Source organism: Helicoverpa zea, chromosome 1 (assembly GCF_022581195.2).
Source record: "Helicoverpa zea isolate HzStark_Cry1AcR chromosome 1, ilHelZeax1.1, whole genome shotgun sequence".
NCBI classification, from domain to species: Eukaryota; Metazoa; Arthropoda; class Insecta; order Lepidoptera; family Noctuidae; genus Helicoverpa; species Helicoverpa zea.
Window position 1 is genome coordinate 3,611,861 of NC_061452.1, and position 23,636 is coordinate 3,635,496.

The window sequence follows — 23,636 nt, forward strand, 5'->3', positions numbered from 1 at the left end:
TAAAACCCATACACGTCACTTTTTGAACCGGTTTTGTATTCTGTCAAATCAGTTTCAGAACGAACAGAAAGTACCGCGTCAGCAGGTCAGCAGTAAAAAAAGATTTCCCTATTTATTCTATTAATCGGATGTTATAGTTTGGTTTAGCTCTTGGAAAATTGATTATTTTAATGAGGAAACAAAATATTTGAAGTTTACCATCTGATCCTCCAATTCAATATTCGTAATATTGATTTTATTTTCCTTTAGGGAATTGAAATGTCCTATAAATAGAGGAAGTACAGTGAACTTCTGGCAACACAGCTATGACGTTAGTCAACTTGTTTTAGTATTGATCGATTTTATTTGCGAAATTATTTATACAAACACTTGTCGCTTCTCGGTTCAAACATGCATCATTATTGAGGCAACGCGGCAGTAAATCACACGGTTACAAAATAATACAAACAATTACTTTTATTTATTTTCTGTGATAAATTACGTGAAAGTTCTTAATTCGTGTCTTGTGCGCCAGTGACTTTATTTTTTAAATTTCATTCGAATTTTGAATTATGGATAAATTAATTTTCGTCGTATTTGCCACGCTTAGCTGCGTTTTATTAGCATCAGCGATTGAAATTGATACTTATGATTTTCTTATGCCGAATGTTTGGCCTCACAGGGTAAGTTCATATACAATATTTATTTATTTCTAACATTAGGTACCTAGTACTTTAAAAAAAAGCAACCCGCCACATAAACAACATCTGCTTTACATAAAACTGACCTATGTTGCAGTCGGACTCCAATTGATCCATATAGTTTTGCTAATACATACAGAACAGTAAAGATATTGTAACAAAACTCTTTATTAATTCCTAACTTATTTAATGAATAAAATAATGATATCTACAAATAAGATCCTACCTAATTGAAATCTTAAATAAAAACAATGTTTAGTATGTTAAAACCTGTTCTGAATAATTGGGTTGTACCTAGGGCTGCCATCCGTCCGGGTTTTCCCGGATTTGTCCTCGTTTGGAGGCCGTCCGGGCGGGGTTTCAAGAAGTGTCCGGGGAAAACCCGGACACTTTTCATATAAGGAAGCACCTCATTTAATTTAAGTATATGTTAATAATAAATGGATCACAAATTAGGTATTATTTTGATTAAAAAAAATCGTACTCGTTCGGGAAAAAAATGCAATTTACGTAAAATGTCCGGGTTTTTTAAATATTTGTCCGGGTTTGGCGAAATTCGAGATGGCAGCCCTAGTTGTACCTCACAAAGTTAGTCGAAATAAACTCCATACTTATCAACTTTGAATTACCACCTACTATTTTATGAAAAATGAATGCACAAACATTTTACATAAGCACTGAAATAATGAATAGAATATTATGGACACCATCTTCTTCACACAGATGCTTAAGCTTCTAGAACGGAAAAACTTGAAGTCCATAACAGTATTGAGAAAAGCCTATCAACTCCATCAATTGTGGCTGCTCTACTAGTTGTATTTAATTTGGTATCACTATCTGACATTTCATTTGAAAGGTCAAATGTCTAAACACATTGATGATACAATATGAAAATAGTTTACCGGAGATGTATTTGAGTTTTATATAGAAATCCTTGATTTTCGAATGATAGGAGAAACCTGAGGACAACTTTTACAATCTTGTAGCAGAACCATTTAGTATAGATGTAGGAACCAAGAGACAGGCATAGGATTGTTTTTATTTCACCGAGTAGGCAATATAACCTTTTCCGGGTCCAAATGTTTTGATAGTGGAAAATGTATTTCATATTTCTTGGGTGATTATTACTCTAAAAAATAATATAACGAGTTTATAAAAGCTGTTAACAATCTTAGGCATATTTATTATGAGTGCATTCCATTCATTTACTTCCAAAGTGTAATAAATTTCCTATTCTCCTGTTACCTTAATTGGGGTTTGGGGCAGTTTGTTTGACACGTCCATTCCTCTCTGTCAGCCATTAAATTATGCTTCACTTACATTTTATTAATTTTCTCTTTAAAGAAATCCTAGCTTTTTATCTGCCTCTCTATCCATATTGATACTTAACTCCCAAATACAAATCTGATCTAGTTATGAATCCTATGTTTAGGGTTCCATACCCAAAGGAGAAAAGAAAACTCTATTATTAGACTTTGCTGTTTGTCTGTCAATAGGCTGTATGTCATGACCAGAAAGCTCAAAAACTTTATTGGCTTTAGTATTTTAGGGTGTTCGACTCGTGCGCGAGTTCGACACGTCGCCAGTTTTTTTATTAGATAAATGCATAATTTTAATGATAACCAATTAATGGAAACATGTTCAGCCCTTATTAAATCATGATAAAGTATATTGGATGCATGCACTTCAATTTTATCGAAGCCTCGTTGGTAGATAGGAAAAGGTCAATATTTGCGTAGGTTGTATATGTACATAAGTAGGTAGGTACGTATAGTATGGCCGGTAATCCGTCCATCACTGCTATCTGATGGCTAATACTTGGTTGATTGCTTCGGTAATTTCAGTGGGCGTTAAAGCTACACACAGCTACATTAGGATTTAGTTAAAGCAGTAAAGCGAAATGCATTATCTCCATTGACAGTGTTCCAAAATAATTCTGAGCAAATTCTTCAAGGAATCTTAAATTATTGTCCGAGCTTCTTTTTTCGATATAAAAGAAAAGCTCGCAAATAAAAAACGCGTCTCTGAAAAAGATCTGTTCCTTATTTCGTCTTGAAAATCAAAATACTATTCACTTGATGATCACGGTGTCGACAATTTTAGTTAGCCCTTTCTCATCGTATCTAATTTGTTTGAGCACTGTCAGCCTTTATTTGGATAATTTTCGTTTCGAAGTATTTTTACATGGTGTAATTGTTTAGTTCAGCATTCCGTTTAGTTTTCGGGGCACGTAGTGTACCTAAATCACAGCAGCGGTATTCTACAAGGTCGAATATATGCATCCGCAATAAATTGGGATGTCCGTACTAAATATTAACTGGTCCATCTGGAGGTTAGGTGCTAGCCTCAATTTTCTGCAATATTTAACGATTTCATAGGTATAGTAGCAGCCGGTAAAAACCCGTACAACGGCTTCTGACCTTTTCTTATTCCAAATTTTCTATTTATTAAAAGATAAACGTGGTTCTCATTTCCCACCCAAAAAGTAACGATGAAAGACACATCTACACTGCAATTTAAGCGTATATTCTGCACTGTTCTCACTAGACGTAGGACGTAGCTTATATTCGTGTGCGAGTTTCCCCTTCACTTAATATACTACGTGCGATTAACCTTCCCCTAAATTGTAGTATCTATGCTCATTTCATGAATCCAGATAAATAATTAATCTAGAATATTTTATTGTACAAACTTAGAAACTCCTTTTTCGGGCAACGCAGTGATTTGCAACAGATATTTAAAACATTCCCTTTTCCTAATCTATAGTAGATATGACGTATTTCGGCCAACATTCAAATCGGAATCTAGAAAGGTAAGCTACGGTACAACCTACAGTCTTCCCAGCAAAAACACATAGGAAGTGGTGAAGGGCGGTAGTTTTGGGGGCTGTCTTTTGTAAATTTGACCTTCAAAAAGTGCTGATTTTCAGCCTACTTTAAACAAATGTCTTTTTATCTTTATCTTTTACATCGAAATTCAGCCAGAAACAAAGCACCCGCATGGCGCATCAAATATCGATTATTTCGTTAACATTAACTTAATCATGAAATCGGGAGACTATTAGTAAACATACAGCGTACACTATCCTGATTGTTATCTAGTCTGAATATAAACTACTGCGTTTGTTGTGGTACCTTTGCTGTTACTTGTTTAACCTCCCCACTCAGAGACATATATTAGTTAAGTCACTCCTTAGTGACGGAATGTCATACAAATCCTTCACTAAGAAATGGCTTAAGTAACCAATAAATGTCTCTAAGTGGTGAGGTAAGAGGCTTAAATAGTGCTATATTAGGTACATTTTAGTATATGAATTTTCACAACGTTTTCATTGTAATTATCTCCAGTTGGTACTAATTAAAATCTAAATTCGTTTATATATTGGTATGGTATCCAGAAAGAATAGGTTCCCTTATTTTATTTATGTTTATTGTTTATGTGTATTGCCTGGTTTCTCTTTCTTCGGGCGTTTATTTTTAGAACCAGTCGTGTAACTCATGTACTAGGTACGTTTTTCCGCTCACTGGCTTTACAAAATAAGTTTCCAAAAGCGACCTTTTCGACCTCGGAAATGAAGCGTGCCCTGCATTTGTTCTAAAGGTCAATTCTCATACCCTTAGCGGGATTCCACTACGCTATTCAGTTGAAGCTTTTTTTCGTATATTTTTCGTTGACGAGTTAACTCTGAGTCTGCTGATTGTTTAAGAGATAGACATGTAACCTAATTAGCACATAGACGTTACTTCTACATGGCGAATGTGAAAAGAGCTATTTTATAAACAGACTCTCAGACTCATGGGTTTTTTTTTAAACATTATCCACTGTTGAACGTTTGTATGTAACATAAAAGGGATGACATATTTTGCTTTTGTTTCAGGATGAACTCTACTTATGCACACCGATCAGGATTTCTCCACATAGCAATTATTACATAGGTATGTTACTGACCCATTTACTTGTTCCTCTACTAACAGGTCCTGGCGTTAGAGTATTCTCAAGTTCGCCTGAATTCTATGATTTATGAATGATATGAATTTAGACGGTGTGGTAAAAACCAAATCATCCCCTGTAAGGAATGGTAATAACCTAATAACAATAGTCGAAAACATTATCACTTACATAGGCTTAGAATGATATATCTAGCTACTGCAGACAGTTGGATGGAACAACTCCTTTAAGGCCTATAGTAGATTATACAACATAGTGTGTATAGAATCTTCGGAATGCGAATACCTCTGTGGCTATTACGACCTGTTATATTGATCTAGATTCCAGTGGAAACGGAACTATTCTACACTTCCATCAAAATATTACGTGCATTCTAGCATAAGATCGAAATAGCGTGGCCCCAGATAGTCTTCGGTGTCTTTATTTTGAGTATGTGACTTGTTTTGGGAAAAACCAGATTTCGTAAACAGTCGTACTGTGGAGTTAAATAAGGAAAACACTTGATTATGAATAATACCAGAATATGAGATGTTTTATAAACAATAATATAAAACCGGTTCAGGCGCATCTTTTTATGACTTAAAATTTTTTCCACGTTATTTAAACGACAAATGATAGTATCCTATGTCCATCTTAATATAGGTAGATAAATGAGAGACGCTATGGGCAAGACAGTCGCACAAACATAAGTGCAATGTTTTTTGTGCCTAAAAACAAGTTACGGGGCAAAAAAGTTAATTGTATCATCTATACATACAGATACTATAGGTACCTACTTCAACTTCATTCATTTGTTTTTGTATACCTTTCGTTACGAAATCAAGGTCTTATTCGTGATTGTAGCACCTCGCAAAGGAATTCCCCAAGCTTCTATATTTACGAGCTTCTTATCAAATATTTATAAAGTTCCCTTGGTACAGGTAAGATCTTTCTAAGTGAGAACGTGTTCTGGAAAATATTTTATACCTAGGGTTATACCTAGGTTATACCTAGGTGCATTTAAAAAGTATGTAGTGAATTTTATTTATAGCAGCGTTTGAAACCTGTTAAAATAAGGCGCGCATGAAGCATACTTTAATCAGCTAAATCTTCTGTTTACTTAGGAAATGGTATTCTAGAGTGAGTGCTGCCTACTTTAGCAGTCGCTAGCAATTTTGTGGTCTACAATTTTAGGGTTTCGTTAGTTTACTTATAGTCAGACACTACTTATGTAAATTACTTCTGTTTGACTGTACTATAACACTTTCTTGCAGTCGGATTTGAACCAAATGCCACGATGCACACAGCCCATCACATGCTGCTATACGGATGCTCGGAGCCAGGATCAAATGAGTCAGTTTGGTGAGTCTTAGCATTACATTTTCAAAGAGCTTATAAAGGCTCATTTGTCTGATAATATAAAATCAATAGCAGAGGCAGTAAAAGGTCAAATATAGTATAGCCGGACTATTACGAGCACATTCTGATGTATTGTCTGTCAGTATTACTCAGCAAAATACATCAGTCAATACGAAACTATCCATAATATCATTCGTCAGTGTTTTGATTGCAATGTATGATTTAAGCACACATGTCATACATACATTTTCACAGAAACATTGATGGCTATAAAGCAACGATGACGTCATATGCCAAATTAATAGACTCAGCCGCGTGTTACAATCGATGAATGACACTGTGATAGCATTAACTCGGCGACGTAATTCCGAACTGCCCACACCAGATCGATCCATGATAACTTATTAAAATGAGTTATCTTTGCTTAATTTGGTGCAATTCTCTTCAATCTATCATTACACACCCTGCCCTTGTATTTTGGTCGGCGCAGCATGTCTTTTTCCATACTTCTTACAAGCAAGACTCCCTACAGCCATATCGTCTTTCAGACAATCTATCCATCATTTCTTTGGTCTTCCTATTCACATTTTAATACTCAAAAACTACCTCACAATATGACCATATTGACCATATTTCATTCCTCCGCACAACATGCCGCATACATACCCCAATCCCAATTTTGCCAGTTTAAAGTATGTTTCGTTGATGTTCATCCTTGTCATTCATAGGAGCTGTGGTGAGATGCAAAGCAATGAGGTTGATGAGCTGTACAATACTGCCAGTCCTTGTCGCTCCGGATCTCAGGTGAGATTTTATAAATTTTATCTCCTTTGTGTTGCTAAAATGGGATGCGCGATCACATAAAAAATTGAAGCACATAATTTTTCTTAGCTCCTTACATAATTACGTAGGTTCTTTTAATACCTGTACCGAGTGACCTATGTCCAGATTAACAACGCTTTCACACTAGCGGATTTTCAGCAAACAATTGACAACATGACAACCACTGGTAGAAAAATGAAATTTAAAACCTAGCCACAGATTTTCCGCTTGGAATATGCCACGCGTATAATTGCGGAAATCCGCTTTTGTGAAAGAGGTGTATATTAATATAATATGGTTTTTAATCTTAATTCTAGTAAAGAACCAAGTAAGTAGTAACACTAGTAACCTACCATGGTAAATTGCTTTTCCTCGCTAAGCCATTCCAACTGTTTTTATTAGTTTACTTGTAGTGATAAGAAACACATAAAAATGCGTAGCTAGTGTAGGTACATCAAATATTTATGTAAATGTTTGTAATACCTATAGCAATTTTGAAATTAAGCAGAAATACTCACACTTATTTGGATCATAAGGTTTCCTTAGGGAATATCCATTTACCTACTTCGAATAAAAGGTAAATTACGTCGTCTACCTCATTACAGAAATCGGAGATCTCTGTTCCTAATTACGATTTAATTAATTCAAAACTCAAGGATTTTAAAATTAAGGAATTTAGCACTTTAAAAAAAAAACGACATTAGCAACGACTTCAAGAATAAATAGCAACAAATCTTAGTCTAAACTTAGCTTAACACTAATGCCTCTCAAAAAAGATAACACAAACGGAACAAATACTTATTCTCTACTATTACTACACATATGATAATAACAATACTTAGTTTGGTTATGTACACAAGTATATGTGCTGATAACCGCTACATAATAACTCTGGGATATAGGGAATTACCGCGAGTGGCAGAGGTCACGTTCGCGTTCGTCAAACTCCATTTGGATAGAAATATTATATTTCTACGTTATGAACTTACTGTCGTGTATAATACTTGTGGATTACTAGAATACTTAGGTAAAACTAAGGATAAGCAAAGCTTGGTGCAGTCGGTCTTTAGATGGGTGACTATCTACGTCATAACGAGTTAATCCGTGTTTCGGAGGGCATACGGTAGTTATTGGTAGTGAGAAGACGGAAAAACTGACAATCAGTCTTACCAAGTAATATCGATTGCTTGGGTAGGGTACCTACAGCCTCCCTTATAAAATTATTTAATGATACTCAACCAATTTGATCCCAATAGGTATATTAGGGAAAACGCTACGGAGGTGTATGTATCTACTTAAAGAAAAATCAACATATGTATAATTGAATATCAGACTACCACGCATTCGATGAAGCGGGTACGATATTGACATAGCATTGACGTATGATCAATTAAATTACGTAGAGATCGATCTGAACTTATACGGCTTACGGTGAGTAATGTGTCCATGTTTATCATTAATTCAGTTTAAAACGTTTTTTCAATACCTACAACAGTTATAATGATTTGGTGACTGCTTGATTTATGAGAGCAGCTGAATAAACAGTCTAGTCAAGGCCTTAAAACACCGCCTTGAGTTAACGCGGCCCAAAAGGCCAGGATCAAAAGGGTCTCCGGAACTTCCGGAAGGATCATGGTGGGTTTTAGTCAGTATAAAAGTCACTCCCTCACACTGCACCCACATCAGGAGAGATTGTCTGATGATTTCCCACCTTAAAAAAAAAAAAATCATTTCAACATACATTAAGTATATATAAAACAGACAATGCAATAATGCCGTTATTACCTACCAGTTTTAGTTAAAAGAAAAATAATAGTCTTGATCAGTATTAACAGCCTCACGTGTGCCTTAAAAACCTTTCTTACATTTTAATAGGTTATCTTATCAAATACTTAGGTGGATTTCAGATGACTCATATTTATGGCCAGCCTAGACTCTGGGTACTTGGTATGTATTGTACTGTATGGTCTCCCGCCTATGTTACCTGATAGCCATAGCCTACTTGTTTTACACCCCACATGAACATATTTCGGTCAGTGGGTCGTCTTTCTTAGGGTGCGTCCACATCTGGCGAATGCGCCGCGAATGCACAGCACGCGAGCCGATCGCGAGCTGTCCGCGAGCTGCGCGCGTGCAGTCACTGCAATAGTTCGGTGCGCCTCTTTAGCGCAACTCACGCAAGGCTCGTATAGAGCGCGCGAGCGGCGCTCGATCTGCGCGCAATCAGTTCTCGCCCTTACAGTTCCGTATATTGGCTCAGTACTATGGAAGATGGCAGACGTCGCGCGCCGCCTGCGCGCCGCTCGCGTGCGGCGCTTAGGTCGCGCGCGAGCTGCGCGCGGGCGGCGCAGAAGCGGCGCACGAACAAAAATGCACGCGCGCAGCTCGCGGACAGCTCGCGATCGGCTCGCGTGCTGCGCATTCGCGGCGCATTCGCCAGATGTGGACGCACCCTTACACAACAACACATCCATACGCAGCATCACAACATAATACACATATTTATCAACAACATAAACACTGCATTCACAATAAATTCAACACATTTGACACTTGTCGTTGCCGCGCCGCGCCACAGACAAAACACAACATAGTGCCGCGCTGTCTATGGTTTAGTTGTTTCTGTTTTTTTTTTTTTAATTAATTTTGTCTGCCTTTTTTTTTGTTATAATACTTACTATAGTTCGGCCATTCAGAGAATGCGTTCCTGACACGTCGCGATTGAACTGACGACGTAACTACATTCATTGATTATTGATATAATAATGTTGTTTTAATGCTCCTCAATTGTTAAAACGGTAAACAACCAGCAAAAATATTTTTATCGTAACTGCAACGCCATTGCAAAGTTACGTCGTCAGTTCAATCGCGACGTGTCAGGAACGCATTCTCTGAATGGCCGAACTATACTATTTTTTATTTTTTGTTAATTTTTTTCATCATATTTTTTTAAATTTTGTATTCATGTTTTTAATTTAAAAGTAAAATGTTATGTTAGTACATGTCCCTTGCCGAAACAGCGTTAAGCATGTCCAGGGTTGTCTCGGAACTTATCAAATTTCCGAGGCAAGGACACGCGGGTCAGCGCTGAAAACCAGCGCTGTTGTCTCGTGCCTGCGTGTGCGAGGCACAGCATTTATGCTGAGCGCTGTCCCTTTTTTGCAAGGTGACGCAAATGCAGCGTATCTAACCGTCTTACCACAAAAACTTTTAAACGTCAGTTTAAGCCTTGTCTAAAAAAATGTCAAATTATGACGTTGACATATGGTTCATTTTGCAGCCACAAAATTTTTAGACAACTGTAAACCAGGCGTTAAAGTTTTTGTAGTAAGGCCATGTATGTTTATCTGTTTGTTTTGTCATTAGTTTTATTTGTTTTGTTGCTTTTGCGTCGTTTGTGATAATAAATGGTTTTTCTTTCTTTCTTTACTTTTGCTTAGGCAAAAGAACTAGTCCATGCGTTTTTGATGGTAAGAGAGCACGTTTTAAGGCATACAGGTTTTCAGTTTAATAAATTATCATAATGTTCGCTATTATGTTCAGTAAAGCGTTTCGTACTTCAAGCATCCAATTATTTAAGGTATTTACTTCCATGTAGGTATTTAGTTCTATATGTACCTAGTAGTAAGTGTGTTAATCTTAAACATACTTAAGTACTACAATATCTGAATTTATCCTACAATATCTGAATTTAAAATTGTATCCAAAAAAACTATTTTATTTCCCCAATCTTCAAGTACGTTATACCTTCTAAAAGCAATAACATAACAAAATCAAACTAACCGAACCGGCAAAGTCATTAAAACATAAGTATTTATTCTATATTTCTGCAGTTTAACCAAGGATAATGATTATTATGATGAAACATCAAACTATATTTAATGGATGTTGTGTAAATACCCTTATAAATACTCAATGAGTTCCCTCAACTACACTTAATGTTGCAAAGATTTACTCATTCACCATCATATAAATATTGATAATAAACGGGCAATAAAATATACAGATAATGAAATAGGTAATATGAGCTAATGAGGTACCGTCCACTGCAGAACATAGGCCTCCCCCGACGTTCGCCAACCATCCCGGTATTGGACAGCATCCAATGCCCATCATTATATTATTATATCTAGCCTGTAGTGTCCCACTGCTGGGCAAAGGCCTCCCCATCTCGCTTCCACTCTTCCCGATCTTTCGACCGTGTCCACCAGTCTCGACAGTAGGCGTCTAGTTCGTCACGCCATCTCTTCCGGGGCCTACCCCGCCTGCGGTGTCCATCCTGAGGTGTCCACTGGGTGACAGTAGTGGCCCATCTCTCCGGATGCATTCGGCTGACGTGTCCGGCCCAGTTCCATTTTAATGTTGCCGCCTTTTGGCCTACATCAGCGACTCCTGTTCTAGAACGTATCACGGTATTCCGTATGCGATCGGTCCGTTTAATGCCTAAAAGGCTACGTTCCATTGCCCTTTGGCAAACCTTGAGCCTGGACTTCTGACACTCGGTGAGAGACCAGGTTTGCGCACCGTAGGTTAGGACGGGCAAGATACACATGTCGATCATCATCTTCTGCCCATCATTGATGCCCATCATCTTCTTCAAACCATTAAAATTCCTATTATAATAATAATTATATATTTTCAGATTGTCTACGCCTGGGCCCGTGATGCTCCGAGCCTGCATCTCCCCAAAGACGTCGGATTCCTGATTGGCAAGGATTCGCCTATCAAATACTTGGTGTTGCAAGTGCACTACATGCATCGTTTCCCAGGTAAATATAGTTTTAACATATGGCAGTTGAAGGTAAAAAGAGCCCATCGTCACTTTATCTTCTTGCTCTTCTTCTTGCAATCAAATTAAATACTCGTTCAAACAGCAGGACATTGGTATTTACAATACCTAATGCATGCTTTACGAATCCCTAGAATGACAAGACCATAAATTCGTCTGGGAGAGATTGACACTCTTTCTCACTGTTACTCAGCCTACCAAGGCTTGATCTCCATTGTTTGGAGTTGATATATACTCAATTAATATGCAAATCAGCTTAACAATGTTATTTACACATAAATAGACAATGAGGTTTTGATAAGTAAAGTTAGCTTCATACATACATACATTCCATTCATTCTTTCATAAAATATGTGTGTCAATATATTTTATTTATTTTCACGATACTTATGTTATTTCCTGTGACGTTTCCTAGTTTCAATTGTTTTATTATAATAACATTATTCATATGATGTTTCAGAGGACAAAGTTGACAACTCCGGTGTATTCCTGAAATATACGAAGGAAAGGTAAATAGTTCTACTGTGAAGTATTACCGGGTTTTTCTAGAAAGCTTACTTTGTAACGCATTACGCTTTCTTGTATAGTAGATGACATAACTCAGTTTAAGTTGTAAGTGAAAGTGTGAAAAATGTACGTGAAGGTACGTGTCTCATAAATATTCAGGAGATTTGTGCCCTTGGATGTGCCTTGGCCTTTGGTGTAGTAACATTCAAGAGTACCTACTTGCCTACTCAGAAGGCTTACATCCTGATCTACTACTTTGTATTTACTATGCATTTAAGTAGTGCTACAAAGCTACAAACTGTTGAAAAACACATTACCCTCTTTTACGTGGCGCAGTCGGGTAAAAACCGATCGAGTGTCGATTTTCATAAGCCTGTCATATAATAGTATCTAACATCAAAACAAAACACTGCTAAGAAAACTAGTTCCACTATTAGTAAACACTGAATCTAGTTTCGCGTTTGTTTAACTTATCAAGTACAAGCATTAGTGGAATATCTAACAATGCTTAGTTTACACGCAACTGGATAATTTGATAGTCACGTTTACATGTACTTAAGGTAGTTATAATAGTCGTGTTCCGGTGTAGTGGTGTATTGAAGACTGCTTTGTTTTAACTTGTATGTTCTGCATACAATTGTTCGGTTAGGTGTTATAATTTATCTAGATACTAAATAACTGCCAATTACCTAGATATCAAATGGTATTATATCTGAATGTATACGAATAAACACAATATATGAAAGGATTCTTTACCCAGGCCCAAACCAACACACCATGTCATTGAAATCGGCTCAGTTAGCTTAGTTATTCACAAAATTTCATGCATAAGTAGTAGTAGGTACGTTAAACTTTTTTATTTATTCTTATGGGTATAGTATGTTGCTGTATAAACATTATGGGTAGGTACTCCGAAGACTTCATTCTTAAAACATATAAAATAAATCTTTCTCGTTTGAATTCCCACCAAAATACATACTTTAATTTTTAAAATAATCTAACTGTATTATTATCTTCTAATTCCAGCATGCCTCGTCAAGCCGGTGTGATTTTACTCGGCACCAGCGGCGTCATCCCGCCACATCACATCGAGAACATGGAGACGGCTTGCACCATCAACGAGAACAAAGTCATCCATCCCTTCGCTTACCGCACTCACACTCATGCGTTAGGTAAGTAGCAAAATTGTAAGTAACGATGTGAAAACAAAAAAGCACAAGGCTTTTCATTTACATGGAGATGCAGAAAGTAATATGAATAATTGAGCACAAGTAAAATAAAAGTATCTACAAAAAAAATACACTATTTGGAAAAAAAAAAAACAAGGAAACTTACGCAAAATGTCCTGAATAATTATTTGACCTATTTTTCTTCTGTACCTCATTTGAGTCTAACTAACCATCTTTCAATATACATAATGTATGTATTTTTACAATGTTTCAAGCCAGTCCCCAATGCTATTATGGCTACGTCACATTTTTTACCACAAACATATTAAAATATTTATTCACAAAAATTCCAGGAGTCCTAGTATCAGGCTACGTAGTCCGGCAAGATGAAGGCGGCGATGTATGGACGTTACTCGGCAAGAAGAACCCGCAACTACCACAGATGTTCTACCCGGTGGTCAACATCAAGCCCATAGAGAGAGACGATGTGTTAGCAGCAAGGTGCATCATGAACAATACTAACGACTACGCTGTTAGGATTGGGTAAGGAATCTTGCTATAATAAAGAAATATAGGTGAAGAAAAGGTAAATAAGGTGAACGGATAACAAGGCCATCATCATCATCAGCCTTATTATCGACCCACTACTGTGCACTGGCCCTCTATCACATAGAAAATGATTCTTCAACATGCTTGCTCAATGCGGGTCTTTTCAGACTCTATAGTCCCGGATTTCTCGAGATGTTTTCCTTCACCTCCACTCTCTGAGAAGCAATATGTACTTAGAAACTGCATACAAACTTAGAAAAGTGACTTTGGTACCAATCTTAGACCCCCTTATTTATAAGTCAAATCGTAAGAAGAATCTACAACTAAATTGTATCATCATTTCAGTAACACCTCATATCGCAACAAAATGTATCATCATCATCTCATAAATAAAGTTCAGTAAAAAAACCTTACTAAAGTGAACACTTCTCTTACAGAGCTACGAACAAGGATGAAATGTGTAACTTCTACCTAATGTATTGGGTGGAGAATGACACACCTTTGGAACAAAAATACTGCTTCTCTGCCGGACCCCCATATTACTACTGGAACCGAGCTCGAGAAAACTTGGGCAACATACCACCTAGCGAAGTTTAAATACCATTGAAGGTTTGCAAAGGTATTTGGTCAAAAAGTCTGCTTGAAAAACGGTAGTGAACTATGATAGTAAGAGCTGATTTCACCGCTTCTTATAAGAATGTTTTGATGTTATGTAAGTAATAAATAGGAGGAATTTTAAGCAAAAATTAATTCGTAAAAAATGCTATTGAAGTCAATGGATGGTTGGTTCATTTGATTTTGATCATTATGTCTTATGAGAAGTGTATATTAGCTGTATCGTGGGTTTTCTCACTTCATGAAATCCTCGATAAAATCATGAAATGTCGTGATCCTCAATTTTTGGGAGTTAAAAAAGCTTCTATAAATCTAAACCGTATCTAAGCAAATATACGATATGGCTACGATATATTGTAGACTAAAGAAGAGATATTCAAACATCCTATTTAAACATGATTAATATTAAATTATTGCTAATTCATACAGTTCTACATACATACAATGTTCTAATGAAGAAGTGGTGAATTTGGCTATAGCAATTTTGTCGTTTATTTTGAAGCATAATACGAATTGTATCAATTATGGCAGCTGTCAGCTGTTTATAGTTTTTTTTCGGTTTTACTATGAATACGGTAGCTTTATTATATTTACTATGAATATCACTTCAAATTGTGTATTCAGTTTTAAACTTTTACTACCAAACTATAAGGTCTGAAATTAACGAAACATTCCATAGATAAAGACTATTTTGATTTGATATATTTATTTTTAAGTTAAAGATAAACAAAAGCCTATATTTCTTATTTCAAATTCGGAATAAAAAAAAAGAAATAAATCAATTATTATTCGAATGTCCAATTTAGATTGGAAAGAGGTTCAATTTGACAAAACATGACAGATATTTACTGGTTACAAAAAAAGTGTTTCAAGTATAAAGATCTGAGTGTAGCTTATTAAAAAAATATAGAAAATTAATATTTATTAAACTGATCCACTAAATCTATACTTCTAGTCAAAATCAGTATAAAAGACATGATCTATCGTAATAATTAATTAAGATCTGCAATTAAATTCTACCATATTTTATGGAAACTCAGAACATGAATTATTGTTTTGATAATTTTTGGATTTTTTTACTATTATATTAAATTCCAAACATATTTTAAAAGATCTTTAACAATTAATATCATATTTCAACATGGTGTTCATTGTATATTTATCAAGTTTTACCCTAAAAATTAAAACTAAAAATATATTTTCCGACATAATAAAAGAAAAACTTCTTCTAAATGAATATTTATTGTAAATAATAAGAATTACAGTATTTGTTAGTGTAATCTATGGATACTTGATGGGCATAATATTTTATGTACAACCTCGGCTTCGTATACTGGACTTCGATATATTGCATGCAATTGATGTCTTAATTTAAACGAGTATTATATCTAAAAAAAAATAGTTCCACTAATTGTAATACAGGGATGTTATAATTTCTAAGAATTAATCTTAGAAAAATAATATTTTGAAGAAAAACAGCGTTTATAAAACAGACACAAGAATAATTAACAAAAATGACAAAACAAAAAAGTAAGAGAAAAGGAAAGAACGGATTAGTTATATCGAAAACTTATTTATTTAAAATGCAACATGAACCACGTGCAAATGCGTGGGTTAATGTCATGGGCACTCTTTCTGGACATCCTTAGAGTAATGGGCTAATGTAGCTTGGAAAATCTGAAATATGTGGCAGAATTTTTCGCAGTAAATATTTTATTTTTCCATAAGTAATCCCGTATTTCTAAAGTATTTTTTTTTTACCAGAAATTGCCGGTTAAATAAGATATCAATTGTATGTAATAGACTTTGTAAATATCACTAGTGTAGTATATTATTAAACTAAGCTCACTTATTCAGGTGCTTTTGTTAAGTATTTGTTTTACAAAAGTCTCTGAATGACTATTTATTTTTGTGAAAACATCTGTATTAGTTTGGTTGTACTTATTTTTAAGTTATTTTGTCTTTTGACATATTTATTCGTGTTACATTTGTATTTAATTGTGGCATAATATTTTGTTTGAATTTGAGGTGCATAATTTTTCCATGTCGGTACTTACACTTATTTTGAAAATAGCAGCGTTTTACCTGAAATAAAACGCATATTAAATACTTACCTTATTTGAAGCTTACTAGTTTGAGATAGGCACCTACGTGTTTTCCGCTTTTATCTCTGTCCTTTTCTACCCCATATCTTGCATCTCTCTCGCACACCGACCAGTTTCACTCCCCACCAGGCAGGAGGCGACGAGTGTTCTCGGCGGCCACAGTTCGTCATTGAGTCGAAAACACCAGGCAGAAATTAAAATGTAAGCTTCAAATAAGGTAAGTATTTAATATGCGTTTTATTTCAGGTAAAACGCTGCTATTAAATTCTTGACCGTTATTTGAAGCTTACTAGTTTGAGACGTGTTTGTTATCGCCTGGTGGAAGTGGACGCCAATGTGAGCAAAAGCACAATGAAATTGTGTATGTAAATAGGTACTTAGGTACACGAGTAATCACATGTAAGTATGTGTATTGCATCCTGGAATACTAATGTAATCAAAGTTAACTGGTACTGGTACTCAGCTACATCCTGTTAGACTGGAAGCCGACCCCAACATAGTTGGGAAAGGGGCTCGAAGGATGAGTAATAAAAATTAAAAGAGAGATACAAGAACAAAAGCAAAAATTGATTTCATTTTCTAATAGTAATTAACAAAAACATTGCGATACTTCTTAATAACAATAGTAACAAAAATATAGACATTAATCAGCTGGATTAATTAAATAATCGAGATAACTTGCTACTTCTATTTAGTGGGTATCTTTCCCTTCTGTAAAAATGGGCAAATGTATTGCCTGATCGCCAATTACCCTTTGCTAATATATCGTCCAAAGGTATATTGTCAACACAGATTTTGACGCTACCGCCGAGTGGAAGCTTCCTGGGGTTGTAGTTATTCCTGCCTCTTTTAACAATGTCTTAATCCACCCGCATCATCGTTCGGGTGCCTGCCTTTGGTTGGCCTCTAACGGATATAAATAAATTTAAGGAATTAGCCGATGTCCGTCTATCTTCTAACAAGGCTTTAGTCTTTCTGACCCAATACACTGGACTTAGATTTATATTTTCCTGATTATCCATCAAACAACAACCCGACTGCCTATGACTAGAACTGTCGGTCTTAGAGCCAAAGACTGGCCATAAGATTAAATTATCTTTGTTGTTTTTGAAATGTTCTGGGTCTATTGCAAGCAAGGAAAGATCATGGACTCGCCTTTCCGAAACAAGCTAGCAAAAGAAAGAGCAGCAGTGTGCCTGGAAGTTGCAAATGGATTATTCTCGTCTACGTTTACTGCACTTAAGTAGGTTACCAATTGGTCAATATTCCAGATGGACGGCTTCCCGGGGAACAGGTTTGCTCAGCGCTATTGATTTTAAAATGTGTCCGACTAGAACGTGTGAACCTAGCTCTAGAGTGGTTTCTGCATTGCATAGTGTAGCTATAACTGACTTGTGTAATAAAATAGTATTGTATGCTAGTTTATTTCCTATGTGTAAGTCCGCTAAAAATTGGGTAAGTATAGGTCCAAATAGGGATTCAAGGATCCATAGGATCCAATTTCATACTTTTCGCCCCAATTTAACCATCGACTCCAAGCTGATTGATAAGTGTTGCGTGTGGATTGAAGAAGACTTCAGTCGGAGAGACTCCTTGTCCCTCCCCCCCCCCATTTCCTTGACCTTGGCAGGGGGTATCCCCGTTGCTGTGTCTATCGGTTTCTGCTCGAGGTTCATCAATGTGTAGGGTACTGCTAATGATCGGGACTTCAAATCTGCTCGCCAAAATACCTGGTGCCACCGAAGGAACTACTATGAGATTAACTCCCGTTCCTGAATTGAGATGACTGAGGACCTACGGTATAAGGTAAGGTGGCGGTAATACCCATGCTAGCGGGTAAGTCAAAACTTGAGAAAAATGCATCGTGGAACCCCGCTTTCGGGTCCTTCAGATCTAGGGGCACGTAGTACACAACTATGTGTCCCTGGGCTCGCTTCGAGGCAAATAGGTCCACTGCTGATACAAGATGCCACTCCGGTGGAGGTTTGTGTCGGGAGAGATGGTCTGCCTGACTGTTGAATAGGGCTGGTATATGATTCACGACGTGATAGATTTGATACAGCTCAAGATAACTGAATACTCTGTACGTCAAGTTCGGTAGGCTCCTTGATCGGGTGCCACCTTGATTTCCTAGATATGACACCACAGTCCCATTTCTGCATTGAAAAATGGCTGTTGATCTCTTTAGCAACTTGCCGTGATTTTCCAGTTAATACTGCAAGCATCTCTTTCAGATCGCAGTGAAAGCCTTTTTCTCTCTCGTTCCATGAACCCATTACGGGAGTTCCGTTCAGTTGTGCCCCCATCCTACATCGGAGGCGTCCGTGGTTATAAGGTGACAGGGAAGTGGCGAATGAATATCCAAGGTTTGGTGGCAGCTGACCAGCCACCACTTTAGATCTGCTAAGGTATCTGCTGGTAGGTTCAACATTGCTATACTCCATTCACCGAGCCGTGAGCCCACAATGTAACCAAAGAATGACACTTTTTCAAAATGGTGGGTATAACCCGACCGATGACAAAAACGTCACATTTTTATGTAAAATGTTCTTAGTATCTGTGGTCTTCAATTAAGTAGGGTTCTATGTATGACAGTCAAGACTTCTAGGTTCATTTTACATGTAAACGATTTACTACATATTTCATTAAAATTAAGAAAATAATTTACGGCATTTATTATACATATTTGATTTCAATTAAGTTTGAAAAGATTGCATAAGTTCCACAGACATCGTTCTAAAATATCATTTCTAATGTTGTCAGTATATTACTTTCGTAGTTATTTTTATAAAATATGATCATTACTTCAATCGTGACTTATAAGAACCCTTTTTATGGTTTGTTCACCGTTTGGCTCACGGTTCCATGAATAGGGTAGGTATAGATTGCTGTTCAACACTGCATTGAGGATAGTGAGGAGAGCCCGGTAATGCAGTCTGCCGTATGGAACAACGAAAACTTGCGAAGTCCTATCAAGCTATGCAGGTCTTCTAAGTTTGTCGTGCTGTTTGTCACGTAGTGCGTTTTGTCATTATCTTGTTGATAATGCTTGCGATTTATTCACTTGCCATCCAAAACATGGTGCAAATGATCCCAAAGTAGGCAAATATATCTTGGCGAGCCACCAGAAAATCGAGATACACAATTATAAGTATCCCTTGAGTTTTCAAAGTTTGAGCCACCCAAATTGGTCACTGTGGCGAAGGTCTTGGGTGCCGTGCTTAAGCCAAATGGCAGGCACGTAATCTGAAGCAGTCTTCTTCTGTATACTAGTCGAAGAACATATCTGTGACCTTCGGCTACCGGAAGGTAGAAGTAAGCCTGGGCGAGATCCACTTGCACAGCCATTCGTCTTTCTGAAGAAACTCTAGCACCCGAAAAACATTTATTAAACTGAAGGGTTCCGTAATTATGAACTTGTTGAGAACCTTGAGATTGAGTATTGGACGGTTCTTTCCGTCGCCTTTTGGGCACAAGAAACATATTGGAAAGAAAGCTGGCAGAATTTGCAGCTATCAATAGAACTTTTTGTTTTATCATTTGGGATATGACGACATCCATCTCTTTGGACTCTCTGGTCAAATCTGGCATTATCTATCAAAGGTGGCTTTTGGCCAATGGTATGCGATACCCAGTTATTATTTTTAACAAGAAAGGCGGAGCTCCCATTTCTTTCCATTGGTCTTGATATAATGTTAGGCAACCCGCCTGGAAAGTCATAACTTACGTGCCTTGTTGGACGCATCAAAGTCCGCCTGCGGTCCTGGACGCTTTCTGTTTCCTCTGTTGGACATGGTTCCTATTGTAATTTACTCGTGATATCCCAAGGGAGCTTTTAGAGTTTTGCGTCACACGCCATTCAGCGTGAGTGTGATTACCATTTCCCTTCGAGGGAAGGTTATAATGGCGACTCTTCGAAAGTCGATCCAAAAAGCCACCCTGCGAGGGTAGATTGCAATGATGGTACGACCCGCAACATGCATGATTGGTACCCTGCGAGGGTCCGTGATAATGAGCCGACCCCTGCGGGGGATGGCTAGTATACTTACTGGTCCCTGCTTTGTAATGATGCTGCTACTCGCAACATGCAAGATTGGTACCCTGCGCGGGTCCGTGATAATGAACCGACCCCTGCGGGGGGTGGCAAGTATACTTACTGGTCCCTGCTTTGTAATGATGCTGCGACTCGCAAAATGCAAGATTGGTACCCTGCGCGGGTCCGTGATAATGAACCGACCCCTGCGGGGGGTGGCTAGTATACTTACTGGCAGTCCTAGGCGGAGCGTACCAAGTCTTTCAAGGCCGAAAACCATCACACGCCGTGATAATGAGCCGACCCCTACGGGGGGTGGCTAACAGACTTACTGGCAGTCCGAGGGGAGCGTACCAAGTCTTTCAAGGCCGAAAACCATCACACGCCGTGATAATGAGCCGACCCCCATGGGGGGTGGCTAATAGACTTACTGGCAGTCCGAGGGGAGCGTACCAAGTCTTTCAAGGCCGAAAACCATCACACGCCGTAATAATGAGCCGACCCCCATGGGGGGTGGCTAACAGACTTACTGGCAGTCCGAGGGGAGCGTACCAAGTCTTTCAAGGCCGAAAAGCTTTCTTGACACCACCAGCCCTCTTCAAGTGCGGTAGTGACCAGTCCGAATTAAGGAGATGCTGGTTGGACCGCACCTCACACCATTCTTTTTTGTCAAAAAGTTGAACGCCTTGCAGGATTGAACTAGGGCCACAGGTGCCTTAGGAACTTCGGGCTTGCTTTCTTTTCCATAGTCACGTGCACGGGCTGTGGTAGCTTTATTATTTACCGCATCCGTATTTGCTTTATAAGTCACTCATTCTGAAAACAAATTACTGAAAAAAAAAAAAAGTACACGGAAGAAACTCGTGACAAAAAAGGGGTAGATGTACAAAATATTAACACTTGATTTCGCAAAATCGAATATCGAACGGTAAAACCGTTAACAAATTGTATAAAATATTATAAACTCACCTGTGTTCTGCGAGAGCACTGAGTTTATTTTTCAACGAAATACTACAGCGGTTGGTTAGACCAACCTTCTCGGGCGGAAAACAAGACGCCAATGACGAACTGTGGCCGCCGAGAACACTCGTCGCCTCCTGCCTGGTGGGGAGTGAAACTGGTCGGTGTGCGAGAGAGATGCAAGATATGGGGTAGAAAAGGACAGAGATAAAAGCGGAAAACACGTAGGTGCCTATCTCAAACTAGTAAGCTTCAAATAACGGTCAAGAATTTAATAAATTATTTTTCATCTTATGAATGCTAAACGCAAAAATTACTATTTATTGCTAAAATTTTCTTTTTTTTAGGACATTATTTTTTTAAACATGCTATAGTTAATTTTTGAATGTATTCTCGAAATATCTATTGATATAATCTTTGAGATTTTAGATATATAACTAAATAAAAGACGACATATTATACATAGACTGTTCGATGAAGAATAAAAGGGCTTTGGATTTAACCTGAAGCACAAAAAAAGAAATATATGTGGTGTATACTATAATATCATATATTTAATATATGTACCTAGTAACTTCGAAAGGCACACGTTTAGTATTTTTGTTAGTAAAAAGTGCCTCTGATATAATATTATATCCAAATCTTCTATGTACGTATACCCTTGAAATTATAACTATATGTACCTATTTATTTTTAATATTTCCCTCTTAGCGTATTTTTTGCACAAAATTTGACGAAATGTTATAATAATGTTTACTTTATAATCCTTTTTCTATTAGATATTATAAGTAATTGCGAATTATTAAAATGTTAATTTTTGTCTTGTAGTTGTAAACCCCTGATTGTCAAAGTTTTAATTGCTTTGAAGAGCATTTTAATCCAAATGACTTGTGAACATTCCAAAATACATATATTTAAATAAATTATATAGTTAAAAAAAATGCCTATTTCCAAAATGTTTATAAAAAATATTAAATAAATCGACGAATGCAATTTTTTATCCGAGTGCGTTTAGTGTAGTTCCTACAAGACGCGGGTGAAACCATGGGTGAAAGGTAGCATGATATCATAAAATCTAATGGCATATTTTTAATTGTCTTGAAATGCTCATTAAAGCGATACACTTAGTATTGATGTACGTGTCAAACACGAATGTCCCTTAAAAGTAAGTTATTCTACTAGCATAATATTAAATGTTTAAATCATATCTCTGTGTTACGTATGCTGCAAGCAAAATATTAAGGCCGGTGGATAATATGCGAATTTTAATTGCAATGCTTTCAAAATTATTGAAAACATACCGTTTTTTTTTTTGGGATTTGGTTTTTCTATTGCCAATTCATTATTTAAGGGACCTTGGACCTACCTAAAGCATACACATACATACATATTTTAAATAGTCATTATATTGTTATGATTTATTAAAGCGCATTTTTGAGCAACTGCTTAGCAACTAAAATTCGCATTATTATATCATACTTCACCAAAATTGACATTTTCATTGTTCTGTGTTCCAACATTGGAATGAAAAAGCATAATTATTAGATATACTCTATCTATCGCATTTACTTAACTTACAATGAAAATGTCAAAAGAAACAACCCGTAGCCTATACATTGACTCTTGAACAAATAAACTTTGAGCAGCTAAATCATTTAAACCGTCAATGTACAACATTTGCGAGCCATTTCTAAAATTCTACTAGGCCTAATACGTGTCTATTAAAAACTAAATGAAATTTTTATTCCAGTATTGTATTTATATAACTTAATATGTGTATGTAGACACGGCTTAAGCCAGACTTGATGTGCCCTGGATTCCTATGTGTGAACCTCAACTGTATGTGGTATAATAATACTTATCGGAAAAGTGCAAATAAAAACTATTATATTTTATGTATTGGTGTTTCAATATTCCTGACTTAATGTCATATATATATGTCTATCCTAATAATACCTACCTGGTACCCATACCTAATGCCGTAACTGAACTTGTGCTCTCGGCGCGAGAGTCAAATCTTGTGCTTTTATCAGAGGCGGATGTGTAGAGCCCGGCCGCCCTAGGGTCCAATAAAGGGCCTATTAAGATACGTTGATTTATTCAACATGCTCTAGGGGGGGG

General features: G+C 36.9%; 1 protein-coding gene and 1 long non-coding RNA gene across 2 annotated transcripts; one reads left to right on the top strand and one right to left on the bottom strand.

Moving 5' to 3' along the window:
- Positions 1–313: 313 nt before the first annotated feature.
- LOC124630726 (peptidylglycine alpha-hydroxylating monooxygenase) lies at positions 314–23,410 on the top strand. Its single transcript, XM_047164707.1, has 10 exons — positions 314–662; positions 4,558–4,615; positions 5,882–5,969; positions 6,695–6,770; positions 11,431–11,557; positions 12,038–12,086; positions 13,111–13,256; positions 13,607–13,796; positions 14,240–16,486; positions 21,789–23,410. Exons 1-9 carry the CDS (start codon positions 552–554, stop codon positions 14,397–14,399), a joined length of 1,005 nt encoding a protein of 334 aa, XP_047020663.1. The 5' UTR covers positions 314–551; the 3' UTR covers positions 14,400–16,486; positions 21,789–23,410.
- LOC124630736 lies at positions 8,031–8,897 on the bottom strand. The gene is made up of 2 exons (XR_006984444.1): positions 8,578–8,897; positions 8,031–8,499 (listed from the first exon to the last, which is right to left on the bottom strand). It is a non-coding gene; the product is annotated as an uncharacterized LOC124630736 (long non-coding RNA).
- Positions 23,411–23,636: the final 226 nt, after the last annotated feature.